The sequence below is a fragment of the Protopterus annectens genome, chromosome 16.part0 (assembly GCF_019279795.1).
Source record: "Protopterus annectens isolate FY-2018-M chromosome 16.part0, PAN1.0, whole genome shotgun sequence".
Taxonomy (NCBI): Eukaryota; Metazoa; Chordata; order Ceratodontiformes; family Protopteridae; genus Protopterus; species Protopterus annectens.
Window position 1 is genome coordinate 74831522 of NC_056750.1, and position 19891 is coordinate 74851412.

The window sequence follows — 19891 nt, forward strand, 5'->3', positions numbered from 1 at the left end:
CTAATAGTGAGAAGACTTGTTTATGTGGAGAAGAGTAAAGATACACTATTACCTTGTGATATACTTGTACAGAGTTGTACTGAACTTCAGAAGGTATACTTCTATTTGATCAGCTACATACTGTACATGCTAGACTGTATTCAAGAAAACTCTGAAGCAAATGATTTTACACTTTGATATGTATGCATTACTTAGAAGTGTACTGATGACAGTCATATTCGCCAAGCCATTTCAGAAGTATACATGATTGCCATTACATGAAAATGTAATGCGTTGTGATAAATATGTACAAATGTTTCAGGGAGTTTCAATGATAGATCTTTTAGCATGTCAAAGATGGTTTATTAGCAAAATGTGTCATTTTCCTGTTCTTTTGGGAGGAGCAAAGGTGAATTACTGTTATGGCACAAACAAGTATAGACTTCTTTTGTGGGTGGGAGACCAAAGGTAAGTTACTGTTATGGCACAAACAAGGATGTGATACTCCTGTTACTCTCCTTGTTTTGCATCCTGCCTGCTATTCGCATTTGTAGACTGTTGTATGTTTCTACAGGGGTAATACCGACTGGCTACCTTTTCTGTTTCATCTGGAAACAAGTAATCCTTACTTATGTACACTTACAAGTATTATCCTTCTGTTGTCTTGCAGGACGCCTAGGACTATGCCACCCACCTGTGTCAATCCTTGGAGACCTCCCTTCACCAATGGCAAGAAACAGGTCATAGTAGATGCCTTCGGACAACATGGTGCTTTTCTGTTGGAAAGGGGATGGGGAGATATAGCATGTAGGATATAAATTTCGCAACAGACAGTTGCTGATCTGAATGTCATGGGTGGCCATGGCAGGACATGAGAGCAGGTGTGTCACAGGGCCACTGACATGATCACATCTGTATGGAAGAGAGCAGCTGCTCTCCAGGGGAGGGCCTGCTAGGGAACCACCACTAACACCCAATGCAGAATTCCTGGCCAATATCAGGGATCCAAACAGTGCAGAGGAGAGTGCAGCATAGCATTATTTTTATTTTATTTGACATTTGTTAACCAGGTTGGTCCAACTGAGCTCAAGCTCATTTTCAGTGGAGAGCCAAGGAGTAAAGCTCCAACATATACAATATTATGAAAAATAAAGTCTTTTGATCACCACATTGCCACTGTGGTCAGAATGTCCTTCTATGTGGCACATTTCATTACTAAGGGTTTTGCATCCACGAAGAAAGAGGTCATTGTCTCCCTCTACTCTTCCCTCATTAGGCCAGTCATGGAGTACAATGCCCCATTTGGCATGTACCTCACTAGACACCTGTAACAACTGGAGAGGCTGCAAAAATACCTTGCAAAGTGGATCCTAGGCCTTAAACACTTGTCCTATATGGTCAGACTAAAAAAAACTATTCTCAGTCTTATATCACCTACTTAGAGGTGATCTCTGCTTGACTTACAAAGCCATGTCTGACCCAGCTCTGTTAGAAATGCTACATCTAAATAAATCCAAATCCCTCTGCACCACATACTCCAGAGATCTCAACCTCAATTAACAGAACATGCTGGAGGGACAGGTTCATAACCCAGAGACATCCCATACATGTCAAGCAGAGCACCTTGCTGACCCGCTTCAACAAAAATCTTGATGAGTGGATGGGAAACAGAAAATTCACCCTGAAGAGAACAGTGGCTCTCTACCTGACAGAGGTACTGGGAACCAAGGTTGGGTGGCACTATGCCAGTGTAATCCTATGGCTAGGCTTGTAAAGGCCCCAGGGCCATTAGCCTAGTAGTATACACCTATGAACCTATAAAAAAAAAACAGGGATATAAAATTCAATGAGACAAATATATAACAGTTTTCAAATGTAAGAGTTCCTAAACAGGTTGTAAGCATAACCAAATTACATACAATGTTCAGAGGAATAACTTTCTACAAGTTCATTCTGTACCAGAAAAATTGAGCTACATACAACGTTCAACCACATAGAGGAATAACTTTATACAGTAGCATGTCCTAGATGTGGAAGCAATGTCAGACAGCAAGCACATCTCAGAAGGAGCTTCCAGGTAGGCTTTGCTATCTCAAATGTTGAATACTGTTGAATAGAAAAACAATTAAAATCAATGTTACTTCTGTGTCACGTGCATTTTTTTATGGAGAGAGGAATAAAAAAAAAAAAATCGGTACATTTATTAGCTTAGATTTGAGTTGACAGCCGCATACTTGTTGACAGTATAAGAGGACATATAAAGTGGTACAAGTATTACCACCTGTGTTACCTTTAAAATGTATGTGATGTATAATTTTAGTTTGGTTATAATATGGTTGTGAGTAGTTATATATTTTATAATTGTGGGGGTTATGGGATTGGCTGACTGATCATGTGACTTAGTTGCTCTTATTTAAAGGGAGTACTGTTATTGTGAAGTATTAGCACTGAAGAAGGGTGGTTTACCTGAACGCTTTGGTTGTTGTAATAAAATCTTTTGGCGTTGGATTTGTTGTTTTGTACGAGTCTTCTGAGTCTCCAGTCACCACTATCGACTTCTTATTCAGCATCAAAATTTCCCAACTTCATTGTGAATGATCTTGTAAGGGTTGTGAAGTCAGAAACTGCAATGCGTATCATAACTGTCTTTAATGAATTTCCAAGCACCTAGGCCATGCAGTGACCATCACTACTTTTCAGGGGTATCGCTGTGGGAATATTTGATGCCTAAAGTGTGCTACTTAATAATGAACACGCAAATCTCATGCTGTCACATGTTGAGATCATTTCAGTACCAACTTCCCACCTCTTACTTGCTTACAGTGCCAATTAATGGGACACAAGGATATGCAACTCATTCATATTATCACACCACACACTCCAGGTTAGAGACGTACCTTGTAAAAGCAGCAGTTGACATGATCGTAGTTCAGGGCTAAATCTGTCTGATGCAAGAAGTACACAGACAATACATAGGGAGATAACAGTTGTGTGAGTTGCTTAGTATCAAAGTTACTATATGTGTGTGTATAAGAGGAAGGTTTTAGGTCACTAGGTGGTGTGTGCTATGCATTGTCTCTTAGCCAATGCAAGGGCATTCTGAGCATGCCTATGTCTGCCTATACCCACAGCAGCTGGTGGTTCCCCTCTGATCTGCCTGTTGTCACCTTGGCATTGGTGCTGGGATGTCTGCCCCTTCCCCTTGCTGATCCTGCTGAAACAGTTTCCTCAGGATGATGTTGTGTAGCACAGCACATAGTGAATATTTCTGTCCATAGGATCATAGGAGACTTCTAGGCTATCGACTTGGAGGTCATTTCAAGCCTAGCCGTTTCATCCCAATGTAATACCATAGAAATCTTAGTTAATATCCAAGATTGCATTTAGTAATGGCTGCCCATGTTGAGGAGGGTTGTGGGAGCTATCCCCAGTAAGAATTTATGGTGCCCATCCACTCATCCAGGTTCTTCCTCTTGAACAGTGTCATAGAGGTGCTCCGTTTCACATGAATAGGTAGCCAATTCCAAAGACACAGCGGTCACTGGGATATAAATCGGACATGCTGGAGGGACAGATTTAAGTCGCAGGCTATATTTAGGTCCCTGGAATGGGTAGCCCTAGTCCCATTTGATTTACAGATGTGCAGCAAGTTTATTAGGTTTGGGTCTGAGATTGATCTGTAAGACGTGCATAAGTCTCCCCTAAGTCATCTATACAATACACAGTACAGTGACAGGGATATTGGTCAGACTGTGTAAAACACATGCTAGAATTCCTTGATCATCTTTGTTAGAAACCTCTAAGGTAGACATGTCCAACCTGCGGCCCTCAGAGCTCTTCCATGCGGCCCCTCAACCTCTAACTGCAACATCGATGTACACATGCCCCAAAACACTTTTTTTGTGGTTTTCGCTCCCGTGACCTGTAACGCTAATGTCGGTGTGCGCATGCACCAAAGCACCCTTCTAGTTTTGTTTTTGAGCCAAAAAAGGGTCAGTGTGTTTACGCCATTATTTTGGGCTGAACAATCAGTGTGTGTGTTCTTGCTGAAGAGGGACTCGTGTATGGATTTGCCGCTGTTGCATTTGAAAGGGACAGCAATTACCTGTGTTAATAGGCAAGCACGGAGTGAGTGCATGCAGGAAAGCAGAATTGTGTGTGTGAAAGTAGAAGACTGTGTGTGGGTATGTGTGTATGTGTGCATGACAGAGACGCATGCACAAAGAGGCTAACAATGATCAGTCTACCTACTGAACACAAAAAAGTTAGCTCACAAATATATCGTACATTAAGAGTACACTTTCATTAAATTGCGGCTTTCCTGACAGGGAGAGTGTTGTATTGAACATGAACTCGTACCTCTTAACTGTATGGATTTTCAAAGAATGTCTGCATTTTTGCCTCATCTTCCAATTTGTGTCTTTTGCTTAAAAAATAAAAGTAGTCATCCAAGGTAATGCAGTTCCAGGGAGTACGAATGAGACAGCAGCCTAGAGTTGATGGGTCAGTAGTGGACTGACTATGTGGGACTGTAGCATATAAAGTTGTATTGTTTTTTCAGACAACAAAAAAAGCACCTAGTACTGTTTTTTCATTGGTGGGTTCTAAGCAGTGGTAGATTGGACAACAGTAAGCATAGCTTTGGCGGATCATCAATACTGGCAAATCAAGTGGGCACAATGTCATTTTTTAAATGTTGGGGATTTTAGTGTGTATGTGTGTGCTTGTGTTGGGAGTGCTGCAACAGTAGATGATTATTACGGACTGTGGAGAATGTTTCTTTGTTTCAAAACCTAATACTTGGGTACGCATGCCAGAAGTAGATTTTTTAAGACATAGCTTCTTGCCATTTACAGTGGATGGATATTTACATTTAATGGACAATGCATTAGCGTGGGCCTGTGGGGTTCTGAAGGATGCAAAGTCTACCACTGCCAATGTCTTGTAAAGTGACCTGGAAATGGTTATTGGGATGTTACTGAAAAATATAGTAAGTGAGCTTAGAAATATAGTTTAATTAAACAAAGTGTACTTTCAATTTACAGGCCATAATTTAATTTATTTCAGGTAGTCCAGATACTGGTAGATTGTATACCATTAGACTTAATTAGGGAAAGCTGTCATTCTGGGGAAACGAGCAGCCCTAGTTTCAGTGAAAGCTCTGTGGTTGCTTGCAGGTAGGAAGTTGCAGGATGTTGATGCAATGTGTTTTATTTATCATTTTTACTGCATTTGTCATTTCAAAGCATGGTTTTCTTTGATGCAAAAGAAGGCAGGACTGAATGAGCCGTATAATTAACTGACAATAAAGGGATAGAAAGATTATAAGTGATGTATAATGTTTGCAGCTACAGCTGTTTCAATGGTGTCTGTGATGCATAACTATTTTTGGGCCTGTGTCCCACTTTTATTTTTCGCTTTGTCCAGATTTCTTGCTCTAAGGTTGAGAGGTATGGTTCCATACTAAATCAGAAGTTGTATTTACCTTGGAAGACTTTTCCGCATAATTATGAAAAACAGAGCCTTTTTAATATCTCTGCTTATTTCCAATATCAACTGCCATGTAACCTTGCAAATAACCTTAAGCTATTTTACTTCTTTTGGAATTGACAGGTATGATTCATCTGTTTGGACATAAGCATAGAGTGCTAATGTGACTGATTTCTTGCAGCAGTCTGCGGTTTACATAATCACAATAACATTTCTGTGTTTCTGGGTGTGTAATCAGTTTAACAGTTTTAAAGATGTTTTCCAAAAATAAATAAATAATAAATAAATAATCATCTACACTTTGAGCTATTGACAAAGTCTGGGAATTTGTTTTTTTTTTTTTCAAAAGCGAAGGTCAGCGTTACAGCTCAGTCGTTACAGCTCAGTAAACTGTCAGTTTGTGAGTAACTTCTTCACAAATTAAAATGTCTGAATGTCAAATGGCTTTAGATTGGAGGGAAGTTTATTTTTATTTATTTTATTTTACATTTGTTTACCGGGAAAGTCCGACTGGACACAGGTCCATTTTCAGCGAAGGCCCGGGGAGAAAAGCTCCAAAAATAACACAAAACAATATAATACAATACATGAGAGAGACAGCAAATTATGGATGTAGTTCTCATACAGTATGGCAGAGATTACATCTCGTAACAGTGAGAATCATTGAGGTACAGAATAAACATTTTTTTTACAGTTATAATTACAGCAAGGGAAAAATCAATGAGTAAAGTTTTTTAGGAGAAAGCTGTTTGTACATAGCTGAAGCTCTGAATCCATCTTTTGGTATGGATTAACCTGGGGATTCACACAAGTTATATGTTTACACCAGTATGTAGCATTATAGTTTATGGTTTTCTTATTGATTTACTTTTTGCCGAGCAGTTGTTGATTTATTGATGGTCCTTTTGGTGGTGGGAGATTACATGGATGAATCCCATCTCTATTTATTTTCTTTAGATATTTTGACTTCCAGACAATTTCATTCAGTGAGTAAGTGTCATGTGATTACTGAGGTTGCCTATTTTACAAGTAGGGGCTTTTTGTGTGTGTAAGAGAGAGATTTAATATGTATACTGAATATAATTTTGCAAATGGAATTCTTAGTTAAACATGTCCCTCTTCTTGGGCAACTAGACTTGAGTAACCAATATTAGATCTTAGCCATCCAGCTGGGAAAGGTTAGTATGTGGATTTTCCATCTGGTTTGATAAAGGCTATGCTACTTACCAAAGGACTACATTTATGGCTATCCATCCAGCCATCGTGTTGCTGAACTACACTGTTTGATAATGAGAGGAGCTTTTTACAGAAGTTGAAGGTTTTTGTGTCAAGAACCTGTCCATAAAAAGTGGCTCGTTTATGTTGCAGTGAAGGCTGTGGTCTTTGTAGTAAGCATTTTAAGTATAACCAGTATTTCTGAGGTAGAGGAAGTCTCTTAAGGCAGGATCTTTCTTAGCCTGGAAAGCAAGCCAATGATGAAATTTATAGGGGCCAGTGAGAGACAGAGGAAAGCAAGAAGCTTTTTAGTCTGTTTGGATAACTAAGTGAACTTAGTCCTTTGACCTTTTTTGTCAGAAATGGTTGTCTTTCTTTTGGCAGGGTATTTTGCTGAGGCACATGCCAGAAGGGGCATTGCACTCAATAATGGCTCTTGTAAAGGAAGAATACAGGGATGTTATGACCTCCTTGTCTCTGGACGAGATACCCTTACTAATGAAGTGGGCCATGTAAAAAGCTTTCCTTACAACGGAGACAACATGGTGGTCAAAAATCAGGTTTCTATCAACCTGGGTGCCCAAGTACCATACGACTTATTGCGTGCTTACAACATTGTTATTAATGTGATCATTTGTGGGGACATCACTCTCCTCAAAGGGGATGATGATGCATTTTTTGGCATTTAGCTTGAGGCCATATTTCTGGCACCAGTTATTTGTTTGGGTGAGACCCTCTTGTAGCTTATTCAGAATTGTTTTATTAAGTCAGTAATGTGAATTCTTTAATTTATTGCAAATTTGTTGGGTTGTTTTTGTGGATTATAGTATTGTAGGACTGCTGATGTTGACTGTTTACGTAGTTGGACTGCTGGAATGGTTTTCCCAGTGAGAAATGCTAGTGCTGTAGTGAATATCTGTTTATTTAAAAAAATAAATAAAACTATATATATATATATATATATATATATATATATATATATAAATATATAGATATATAAATATAGATATATATAGATATATAGATATATAAATAGATATATAAATATAGATATAGATATATAGATACATAAATATAAATATAGATATATAGATATATAAATATAGATATATAAATATAAATATATAAAAATATATAAATATAGATATATAGATATATAAAAATATAGATATATAGATATATATATATATATATATATATGTATAGCTATATAGATAGATATATTAACTAAGATGTTAGAGTTAACTGTTAGATTAGAGAATCAGAATTAGAATGAGAATTAGAATTTTAAGGCAAATATTAGGCATTTATTACATTTATTCATTGTTCAAATGCACCTACAGTACAGCCAGGAGGTCGACTGTGGTCTTCCGGAGCAACGAAACCGTTAACTATATGATATATTTTATATGCGGCCCCAAGACCATTTCTGTTCACTCAATGCGGCCCCAACAAGCCAAAAGGTTGGTCACCCCTGCTCTAAAGTCTCTCCAATTGCTGCAGGTGCTTTGCACGGTACATGCTCAATTATGGGCCGGATTAATGCCGAGTAGAGAGGGGTTATAACCTCTTTTGCTCTCGACGCGATGCCTTTACTAATCAAGTGTGCTAAGTAGAAAGCCTTCGTTACTACAGTAGACACATAGTCAAAGTTATGGTCGCAGTCAACTTGTGATCCCAGGTCTCTTACCACTTCATGGGTATTTAACGAATTGTTGTTGATTTGAGAGAGTGAAGGAACACTGCCGAAGGGAATGATGATGCATTTCTTTGCATTCAGATTGAGATTATGACTAAGACATCAGTCATCGGTCTGCGCAAGACCCTCCTGGAATATACTGACATCATTTGGGGATTTAATAATTGCACCCGGTTAGCAGTCTGCAAACTTGGTCAGCCACAATCCCTTAGTTTTGACCTGAATTTCTGAGAAGTATATACCAAACAGCAGGAGGCCCAGTACTGATCCCTGTAGCACCCTGCTGGTAACAGGTCTGCTGACTGATGTGGAGTCACCCATAGTCTGTCTGGTATGTGTGAGTCAACTGGCAACTCATCTTACAACAAAGGGGTTTACATTCAGTTTGCTAAGTTTATCGGTACTGAGTGTGGGATTTTGTCAAAAGCCTTTGCCAAGCTGAAGTATGCTGTGTGCACAGATTTGCCCTTGGGTAGGATCCAGGGTTTGGAGGTCACCTATATCTTTATTTATGAGGTCCATAATGATACTTTCGATAGCTGTATAGATGAGGGTGGTCAGGCTTATGGTTCTATAATTCCCTGGGTCTGTTGCTAGGCCACCTTTGTGGAGGGGAATAACTGATGCTGTTCTCCATTCCACGGGAACAAAGTATGCGGTTAGACTATGACTGAAAAGGGTGCTTAATGGTGATGCTAGTTCATGTTCTAGCCTGTTTAGAAGATAGCCTGGGATGCCATCTGGTCCCATACAAGCGGCGTTTTTGCCTTGAACAAGGCTTTGATGACCTGTTCTGATATGTAGGGTGGGGGGAGTTTGTGTGAAGGTTTGGATGGGATAAGGGAGTGAAATTTGTGCCACACCTATCCGCAGGTGTGCTATCTCTGTGGGGTCAGTGTGTGAGATTACCATTTGTCACTAGTTCAGCACATGCTTGGGTCCTACCTTTTAGGCTATGTACATAGCTGCAAAAGGCCTTATGGTTATCCTAGGCTGTGCTTGCTAAGGTTTTTTCAAAGAATCCCTTAGAGAATTCGACAAGTTGTCTTGTCTGTTGAGGCTGAGGAGGGTGCTTCTCCATTGTTGGGGTCTCACCTTTATTTCCTTGGACAGCAACTTTTGTCCATGGATTGTACTGCAGGGTTCCCCCAGATTTATCTGGGCACCAGAACCATGACTTCAGCACCCCAAACACATGCTCTATGATATTTCTGGTTTGAGTGTGCGCCTCATTATGGACTTCTTCTGTGGGTGTGTGTGCATTTCTGATGGGTGTCATCAGCCACAGTTCCAGTGCATAGTCTGCATCCCCTAGCAGATGACCCTGTGGGATATCCTCCCCAGAAAACATCTGGTACAGTTAGGAGGTGTGACAGATGTGAGTCGTGGTAACTGCCAGGGTTGACAGCACACACATTCAAGATGTTTCCCCTGCCATTACATGACTTAGTTGACAGAGTGGTAGCCCTTTCTGATAATACAGAACCTACCCTGTTCCCCCTGGTGTTGGCTTCATGTGTGTGCAATCTATAGCACCCAGTACTTCAGGGTAGTGTGCTACACGATAGAACTCCTGCATATTTTTGTCCCTCTCCTCAAAACTATGGGGAAAATATATGTGGTCACTGGCATGTAGGAGCATAGAATTCAGGAATTGGTGGAGGATCCTAAATGCTGATGCCTGTGACACCCCCAGCATGCCCCCTGTTGGTTTCTGAAAGGTACCTGTTGCTAAGATTCTGAGGGCTACTCATACCTTTGCCTCCACTGGGATGGGTTCCCCTCGGTTGGCTTTGGCTCGGAGTTGAGGACGGCACAGATCGCAGAGTTACTGTAGTGTGCCCCTGTCCAACCTGTAGTGTTCTACAATTTCCATATGTAGGTTGTGAAAAGTCAAACAGGGCCTGAAAACTCTTATCCTTCTTGGCCTAGGCCTATTACTAGCAGCAGCAGCACTGGCTTCAGCCTGTTGCACATACAAATGAATTAAAGCAGCAGCATCCCTTAACTTTCTATCTGCAAAAACTCCTTTCCATGGCTGCATTCCAAACGTTTTGGAATTCGCAGGGAAAACCAGCACAGAGTCTACATGGATGCTTTATAGCTTGCTGAATAGCTCCACTGTGTTAAGATTGGTTAATTAGCATGTAATTCAGCTGATTATGCTGAAATAAGCATACCATGGTATTTACCTTGTTTTGTGGGGGTACACACCTCTACAAGGCGCTTACTGAATCTAAAACTTTTCATGCCCATATGCACACCACACTCACAAAGTGAAAAATGACCGTGTAGGCTTTATTGAATCCTGAGGATTATATTTCCTGAAAGATACAAATACTGTTCACACTCAGATTCTTACGAACACGGCTTAGTTTATTAAAAATAATCTTTCTAAGTTCCATTTTCAAGAATGATGAAATAGTATACAGGAAAAGTTAATGAACATGAGATAAACAACTAAAACAGATAGAAAAGAAAAAAAACAGCTGGCACTCTGTAGGAGAGAAAGGTTACCCACAACTATTGCAAAAACCTTGAAAATGCATCTAACATTTTTGCCATCCATTCACTTTCTGCCAAGTTTACATTTAAACTGAGTCTTACTGCAAGGAAAATGTACAACCGTTGTAAGTGGACATACATGTGTATCTCAACTCTTAAATTACTAATGTGAATGATTTTTTTGTCATACGTAACTGTTAAACATGAACTGTGCACCCCTTCTTGCTAATATTTTTATTCATTCATTATACTTTCTTTACTTTGGAGACTCTGTTGGCCATATGGTGTTGCTCCTGACTGCAAGCAGGAGATGCAAAAGTAAAGAAACTGTTTCCAGATTCAGCTACAGGGGATCCGAACAAGGAAGGCTTGAGATGAAAATCTCCTTCTGCAGATCTGCTCCTCAGTGCAGTCTGGTCAGTTTTGGGAATCTTGGGTGCACTTCCTAAAAAAAAAAAAAAAAAGATATAATGCAAGTAGCTAAACGTACAATTAGAAAAGTTAAATATACAATTAGAAAAGCACACAAAAAAAAAAAAAAAAAAAAAAAAAAAAGTACCACTTCCTCCCCAGCATTTTGATTGGAATACGTGTATAGCACTGCTATCATGCTGCAATCTGTTTAATTACTACATAGTGATCATGTATGTTCCGTCAGGCTCACAATTAGCCTTTAATTAATATGGTGGAACATTTGCAAACTGAACCCTTCAGAATTTTAATGATCATTAGTGTCTTAGAAAGTACAGCTGCTTAAGTTCCACCTACCTGTAACAGTACACAATGCTTTACTGGCATGTGCTTAGTAGTGCCTTACTACTCAGCTGCTGACAATTTGTCAAAGCTTAGAACTTCTTTCGCTGCCTGTCTGTGAGAGAGAAGGGACAGTCGCATGGCAAGACCAGGACAGCTCTTCACACTCGAGTCCTTTCAGTTTTCTAGGGTCTAACAGGAAAAGCAGATGAAAAACATGTTTTGTGAACATCTACTCTTCCATACCAAATGCCACAGAAACACAACAAAAAAGGTTGCTGAACAAAGCACAACAGCAACTTCAACCACCATCTATAGTCACCCAACAAAAGGGAAATGGTGGGAGGGTACTGCCAGTAAGGCAGTGCATTCTATCAGCATCTACTGTTACAGGTAAGTGGAACTTGGGGAACTGTACTATGTTGAACAAACATACTGCTTTACTGGCATATAGATAAATTCCCAAAGTTTACGCAACCTGGGAGCAGGAAGGATAAGGGTCTGGGAGCCCCACGAGAACCTCTTGAAGACTGTACTACATGTAGAAAGCATCCAGTTTGCACTGGTTCATGAAGGTAAGGACAGAGGACCAAGTTGCTGCCTCTAGAATATTTCTAGAGCCCACTCCTTTGTTTTTACCTTGCTTGGATTTACCTCTCTCTGGGTGTAACAAAAAAAAAAAAAACCGAGACAACTCACATGCAATGAACTGCTTAGAGAATGATAGACATTTCTCTGCCCCAGAAAAGGAAATAAAAAGCCTTTCAGCTTTCCTAAAAAGGGCTCTCCTCTCAAGGTAGTTCCTGAACTGCCTATGCCTGTCAAGGAATAAAGTAACATCTATCCCTTATTCTTAGGTTTTGAAAAGAGCACAAGGAATATAATAGACTAACAGAAATGAAACCATTTTTGGCCTGGAACAGGAAAAAGTGTACAACTCTAACCCTGTGGAAAATCTGGTAAGGTTGTTTCACTGCCCTAGCATATGTCAAGGGTAATGAGCAAAACAGGTTTCCACATTAAGAACTTAAAATCAGCATGAGCTGCAGTTTTTAAAGGTGGTGGTTAATTTCTCAAGAACACAATTTAGGTTCCATAGAGGAGGAATTTGCTTGGGGGGGGGGGGGGGTCTCGTATACTATACTACCTTCATGAACTGTTTTACGAAAAAAGAGAAAGAAGGGGATCTACTGACAGACAAGCAGCGATGGCCAATAAATGCACTTAAGCAGATGCTAACCTATCCTGAAGGAGCTCACACCAATATTTTAAGTCCAGAGGTATATTAACCACAATGGATAATCTGTTTCCATTTAGGTACACTTAAGTAACCTCATCCATTTTTAACATAAAATTTTCTAATAGCAGGCTTTCTATCCTCTTTCATAACCTGTGGCACATCCTTAAGAAACAAGTGCCTAAATGGAGTGAAGATAGAATCAGCCAGGCTGTCGAGAAGTTTCTCCAAAACTGGGTACACCCATTGCCCCGAGACTATGTGAGCAGGTCCAATGTGTGAGGAAGTCTGGTAATTACCTTGTGCCAACAACATAAACAGGGAGAAGCAAGATTGCCAATGCCAATCAAGGGCCACCAGAATAACCTTTGGCATTTCTCTTGGAACTTTTAGAAGTGCCTTGGGAATAAGTGGAAAGGATGGAAACGTACAGGAACATTTCCCATTCCAGCAAAGAAGAATGCATCTATCCTCAAAGCATGGCTGCAAGTATGTCTGCAAGAGAACTTTTCCATTTGTCTGCTTTAAAAGGAGGTGAACAGATCTATTAGAGGTGTTCCACATCTGGACTAGGTCCTGGAACACAATGCCATGAGCTTCCACTCTTGCAGGTCTGCCAAGGAACTGCTCAGTCTGTCACAATGTTCTGCTCTGATGGGATGTATGATACCTGACACAGAATACTGAGAAGCCTGATCCCAGGCTATCACTGTCAATCAGTACAGAGGATAAGCCCTTCTACGCTTAAGCTTGAGGTACCACATCACTGTGGTTATCTCTGTAACCACTAGAAAAGGACCAGGAGTCCAACGCTGGTAAGGGACTTTCAAGGCATGAAATACTGAAAACATCTCCTAAATATTGATGAGCTTCCAAGTGTTCTTGTTTCCCCAAGCGGCAGGCACTTGCATCCCCACAGGCACACTAACCCAGGTGAAGTTCAACAAATCTGTCTGGCCAGACTGTACTGGCATCAGAAGGGAGAAAAGGAAGCCCTGGATCAATACTCAGTTGATTTCTACACCTACTGTAATTCCCATTTGATGGTTAGCACAGAAAACTGGGATTCCAGGGAATGAAGGTGCTGTGTCTAACAATTGGACACACCATTGAAATTTTCCTCATGTGCAGATGGGCCAGTATTAAAATGAGAATCATGGATGCCATAATCCAAAATTTTATAGGAATTCACTAGCTGAGGCGACAGTCCTCTGGAAGAATTACAGAAACACAGTGTACTACAAAAGGACCTTGTCTTCAGGCAAAAAAGCCAGACTCAAGTTGATTAAGCACCCAAGAAAGACAAGTCTTTGCAAGGGTGTCAAACATGACTTTAGGAGGTTCAACTGTAATCCCAGATGGAACAGACAAGACGTCCACTAGCGATTCCAAACACCTGGACAGAGACTGCACAGATCAGTAAGGAAAACAGTGAATATCCAGAGTGCATCAGCTGGCCACTATTTGAGCACATTTGATAAACATTCATGTTGCAATGGCTAGCTCAAAGGACAAAACAGAAAACTGGTAAAGTGAACCCGACACAACAAATATCAAATATCCCTTGAAATAATAAGCAAGGGGATATAAAGAAAGGCATCCATCAAAACCAAGATCACCATGAAGCAGTGGTCTGGAAACACAGGAAGCACTGTTTGCAGGATGAGCATCTTGAACTTGGGAACCTTGGCAAACATTCACAAATGAAAGGTCACACACTGGTCTCTGACTACTATTACTGAACCAAGAAAATACTAGAGAAAAAAATATTTTTCCAAAGAAGGGACCAGTTTTAGGTTCCCTATTACCAGATCGCAGACGCAGTTTGTCAACTGCGTCTTGATCGAACCGAAAACAGTGAAAAGGCAAAATAGCGAAGCAGCTTTTCAGCGAATTCTTTCCCTGGGAAAGAATTTGTTTGGCCGCTTTCGTTACTTTGCCGTTTTCAGCACTGTAGTGCAATCTCAGAATTGGTATATTTAAGTAGGAGGGGTGTGAGGAGCACAGCCCCCTACATCGGGGGTGTGTGGGGGGGGGGGCAAAGCCCCCCACATTACATAATGTTTTAAAGTTTATTTTTTTTTTATTTTGGAACAGCAATTTTTTTCCCTTGGAAAAAAAAAAATCGCTGTTCTGAGATTTCGACGTTGTAAGCTTTCGCTTACATGGGGTCGATTATTTATCGTTCACTTTTGTAAGCATGTGATAATGTAATACAGACCCCCAGTTTTATGACCTCTGAGTCCAGCATGTGCTGAAAACTAGGAGGGAATAAAAGTCTGGTCGATGATGGGGAACCCCTAGATGAAGGCGAAAGATCTTTTCACTTTCATCTGAACCCCTGCCAACAATGTATGAACCCATCTGTCAGAAAAAAAAATTTATGTACTTACCATAACGTTCCATCTGTGTTGTCCATTTTCATTCTCCCTCAACTGCTGGGTTCAGATCCAACCCTCGGATCTGACTCTGCCATTACTACAGCTTGTGGCCACCAAAAAATCTCGAGCTGCTCCCCTACCCATAATGCACCAACTCCTAACATACCTCAGATCCTGTTTGCTGACTTAAAGTAGAGTCACCACAATTTTCTTGACAGAAAAGTCATATCTGGAGCTCAGTAGTATGGACAGTGGTGTCCTTATAGTCTCTCATTCTTCCAGAAGTCAATAATGGCAAAAGCTGGGGGTTGGCGAGTGGGAAGTTGAGGAAAAATGAAAATGAACAACACGGATGAACATTATGGCAAGTACATAACTTTTTATCTGCTGTCAATTTTCATTCTATTCTCAACTGTTGGGAATGAGTCCCCAAGCTAGCTAAAATCCTGGGTGGACTCTAAGGAAGGCTATTCCCAAGCACAACTGAGCCAAAAGCTGCTCTTCCCCTCAAGGCCAGATCCAATTTGTAATGAGTAATAAAGGTATGAGGACTGGACCAAGCTGCAGCTGCACATGTCATCCATGGTAGGTCTAGAGAGAAATACTGAAGTAGCAGCCATGGATCTGGTTGAATGGGCTCTTAGAGATCTTGTTAAGGTGAGACCCAATTTGCTGTAAATAAATGGTATGCAAATGGTATGCAATCCATCAGCCATGTAGCTAAAGTCACCTTTGCAACTGATTTGCCCAATTCAGAATCTGCAAAGGATATAATGAATTGGTCTGTCTAATTTCTTTTGTCCTATGTAAATAAAACATAATTGTCTGTGAACATCCAATAAATGTACCATATATTCACCTTTGTTTGCAAATTTAGGAAAGAAATGGATTGATTGATAGTGAATTCTGACACCACCTTATGAAGGAAAGACGCATTGGTATGAAAAGTGACTATCCTTATGAAAGATCAAGTATGAAGGTTTAGATGCCAATGCTTACAGTTCTGAAATTCTTCTAGCAGAGATAATGGCCATTAGAAAGATAGTTTTCCAGGTCAGGAGCTTAAGATCACATTTTGCTGCTGGTTCAAATGGGGAATGAGTCAAGGTCAAATCCCATGGTGGAGTAGGGTCTTTATATGGGGTTCTTAAGCAGGAGTGTGCCTTTCAAAAATGCTTTACAAAGTTGAGATGAAGCCAGAGAAGAATTCCCAAACCCAATACGAAAATTAGATATAGCTAGTAACTGAACTTTAACTATTGAGGAGCTAGCTCCCTCATTAAAAATTGTTGCCAAAAATTCAAGTACACTGTACAGGAGCTGAGAAGGGGTCAATGTATTTTTGTTGCGCCTAGGAAACAAACCTTTTCCATTTACTTCTATAAACGTTTCTTGTAGAAGCCTTATGGGAAGATAAAAGTACATGACAGAGAGAGAGGAAGACCGAATCAGTTTTTTGGCCATTAATGGAATTGGAGAACTCATGCTGTTTAGCTTGAGGTTTGAGATGTCAGGGTGAATTATGCCTGTCGGGTGAGACAGAAGGTCTGGAATTGGGTCCAGAATCCAAGGTGGATAATAGATGGGGGCAAAGAAAGGGAAACCAAATTTGCTGTGGCCAATAATTAGCAATAAGGATGACTGTGCTCTTTAACCAGGCAGCTTTCTGTAGGAATTTACGAATTAAGGAAGTTGGGAGTATGGACAGAGGAGACCGGGGAGCCAATCATGGAGTAGAACATCCCTCGGTGATCCCCCCGTGGGGGATCAGGGCAAAGAATTTGCTGCACTTATTTAGAGGAGATGCAAAAAGATTGCAGCAAGGCTGGCCCAAATGACATCATATCTGTCTCGTTCAGAGACCACTTATGAGGTAGGAGAATATACCTGCTCATTTTGTCTGCCATCACACTGATTTCCCTGGATGTGCACTGCTATCAGAATGTGGTTGTATGAGATCACCCACTGCCATACTCAGAGTGCTTCTTGACACAAGGGGTAGGATCTGGTTCCTCCTTTCTTGTTCATGTACCACACTATTGACATATTGTCTGTTTGAATTGCAACTGCCCCTAAAGGAGAGCCTCTTGGAAGACCTGCAACGCTAAGAGCACTACTCATCTCTAAAACACTGATATGCAAATTGGCCTCTTCAGGGGACCATGTGCCTTGCACTGCTTTCCCCAGGAAGTGCCCCCACTCACCAAATCTGGAAAGCGTTCATGGTCACTATGGCCTTGGGTTGAAGGAGAATGAAAGGATAACCTTCTAGAACCTAATCTGACAGAATCCACCACCAAAGGTATTTCTTGTATGCCTGAGTGATTGTTCTATGTGTTGACATGCGCTGAGAAATTATTTACCATTGTGTTGCTAACATCCACTGGAGAATTCTCATATGCAATCTTACTAGAGGGACTAAGATGATGGCAGCTGACACTGACCTCAAGACTTGAACAATTAAGCGGGCTGAAATTTTGGCACTGCAAATTATTTTTCTGACCTGGAACCTGATGGTTTGCACTCTTCAGAGAGGAAGAGAAGCCATCACTGATGTCATGTTGAAGACTGCTGCTATGATTTCCAAGATTTGAGTTGGTTGCAACTGAGGTTGTCTAGGTATGGAAACACTCAGAATCCCTGCAGTCTCAAGTGAGCTGCTACTACTGCCATGCATTTGGTGGGCACTCTGGGGGCTGTGGTGAGGCCAAAGGACAGTACTCTGAACTGATAGTGACTGGCTCCCAGGTGGAAGCATTAAGTACCTCCTGGATTGTCTGTTCATTTTTATGTGATAGCACGCATCCTGAAGGTCTATCGAGCGCATCCAGTTGAAACTGCCCAGAAATTGAAGAATGGACTGAGCCGTGACCATCCGAAACTTAGTACATTGAACTGATTTGTTCAATTCGCTGAGATCAAAAGTTGGTCTCCAGTGCCCCGTTTTCTTTGGCACTAAAGAATCTTAAGTTACGGATTCTATCTGGTCAGTTGGGACTGCTTAGAGGATTCTTTTTTCTATCAGCTTTTGTATTTCTATTGCTGCTTCTTTCAACTGACTGGGTGGAACATTGGGAATCCTGCATACAGTTGGAGGTGGCAGGGAAAAGGGAATCATATAGCCTCAGGAAACAATTATCTGCATTCAAGTGTCTCTTGTTAAATCTAGCTACACTCTGGTGCAGGGAGAGTTGACCCCCGATTGCCTCCATAGGGGGACAATCTGGCCTCCTTTCAGGAGTGTTGATAGAGTCTGTCAGTCTCTGGACCCCTGGTTTTGCTGGCCTTCTCTGCTGCGTGGGCATCATCCATTAGAGTTTGCCCCTCTGCCCCTGGGGCAACTATCTCCACACATGTCCTGGAAAGGGGCCAGATACTTTTTGAACCACATCTTCCAAGCACCTCAGATTACAAGAAAAGGATCTTTGAGGGGTCAAAAAATACATGCCCACTGCAGAGAGGGTATTTCCATCCTTCTCACACCTGGAGAGTGCGTCCTTGACTTTTGGGCCAAACAACAAACTGCCTTCAAAGGGAGCACTGATGAATGAGGACTTGAAAGGCTCCACAAACTCAAAGTGGTGCATCCAGGCATGCCTTCTAATAGATATGCCTGAACCTGATGCCCTTGAGACACAGACACCTTTGGCTGCATGCGAGAAAAGTCTCATGGATGAATTTGAAATGGATTGGAGGGGTAGGGAGGCCACAGATTGAGCCTCCGCAGTAATGGCACCTGAAAGGGATTTTTAAAGTTCTTTGGTCAAGTCCTTTTGTAATCTGAAGAAATGGACCAGACAGTTCCACTACCTAAAGGCAAAGGTCACTGATGCATATACATGCTTCCCAAACTTGTCTGTCACCGTAGACTCCCTGTTAGGGGGAGGACAGAGGAACTTTGCTAGGTGAGTTCCTTCTTTGTGGCTGCCACCATGACCATGGCATCCACTGGTACCCCTTACTCCAGAATTCCTTCCCGAGTAGTGGATCCAGAATCCAATCTGGCCTCTTGGGGATTGGCTCAACTGAGTTGGATTCCTTCCATGCCCACCTGGAAACCAAATCAATGAGCTCATCGGCGGGTGGAGTAATCCAAGAAGTAGACAGGCCAGTTCTGAAGGCTTCCAGAAATACTGATTTCTCAAGTGAAGGGCTGCTTGAGAAGGTCTCCAAATTAGATGTCTTCTGGGAGTGAGTGTAGGGATTCTTCTCCCTCATCAAAATCAGTATTATCATTGACTGATTCTTGTGGAGTCCAAAGTGCCTCCTCTTGCATTTCCTCTTCTGGGGAACTTCCTTGCTTGGATGATCTGGTGGTGTTAGAAGAAATTGTAATACCCTGTTGGGTGATCTGAAGGCCTTGAGCTGGCTGTCCTTGTGGCATAGAATAATGTGGCTCCAAGCACAGAGACATCCAGGAACTGGATTGGAGATCCAAAGCGGCTTGATCCATCTGTCCTGCTGGAACAATAAACTCTATTCATTACTTTGAAGGCAGACTGCCCCAGACAAAGATAGCGGCTCCAAGAAGACAGGCTTCTGGATTATTGCCTCCCTGTGCCCAGAGAGAAAGCTCCCCAAGGGCGGAAGGACAAAGATGGCTCCAAAAATCTCAGAGTCTACTCCAATACC

The 19891-nt window shown here is 41.3% G+C and overlaps 1 protein-coding gene across 2 annotated transcripts in view; it reads right to left on the reverse strand.

Moving 5' to 3' along the window:
- Positions 1-10738: 10738 nt before the first annotated feature.
- Positions 10739-19891, reverse strand: part of LOC122790368 (E3 ubiquitin-protein ligase CCNB1IP1-like) — a 621129-nt gene continuing 611976 nt past the window's right edge. The window contains exon 3 of one of the 2 annotated variants that reach the window (XM_044057886.1): positions 10739-11333. In XM_044057886.1, the coding sequence (XP_043913821.1) occupies positions 11134-11333 (200 nt within the window). In that variant the 3' untranslated portion in view covers positions 10739-11133. The remainder of the gene's footprint in view (positions 11334-19891) is intronic. The other variant, XR_006363005.1, reaches the window with a different exon arrangement.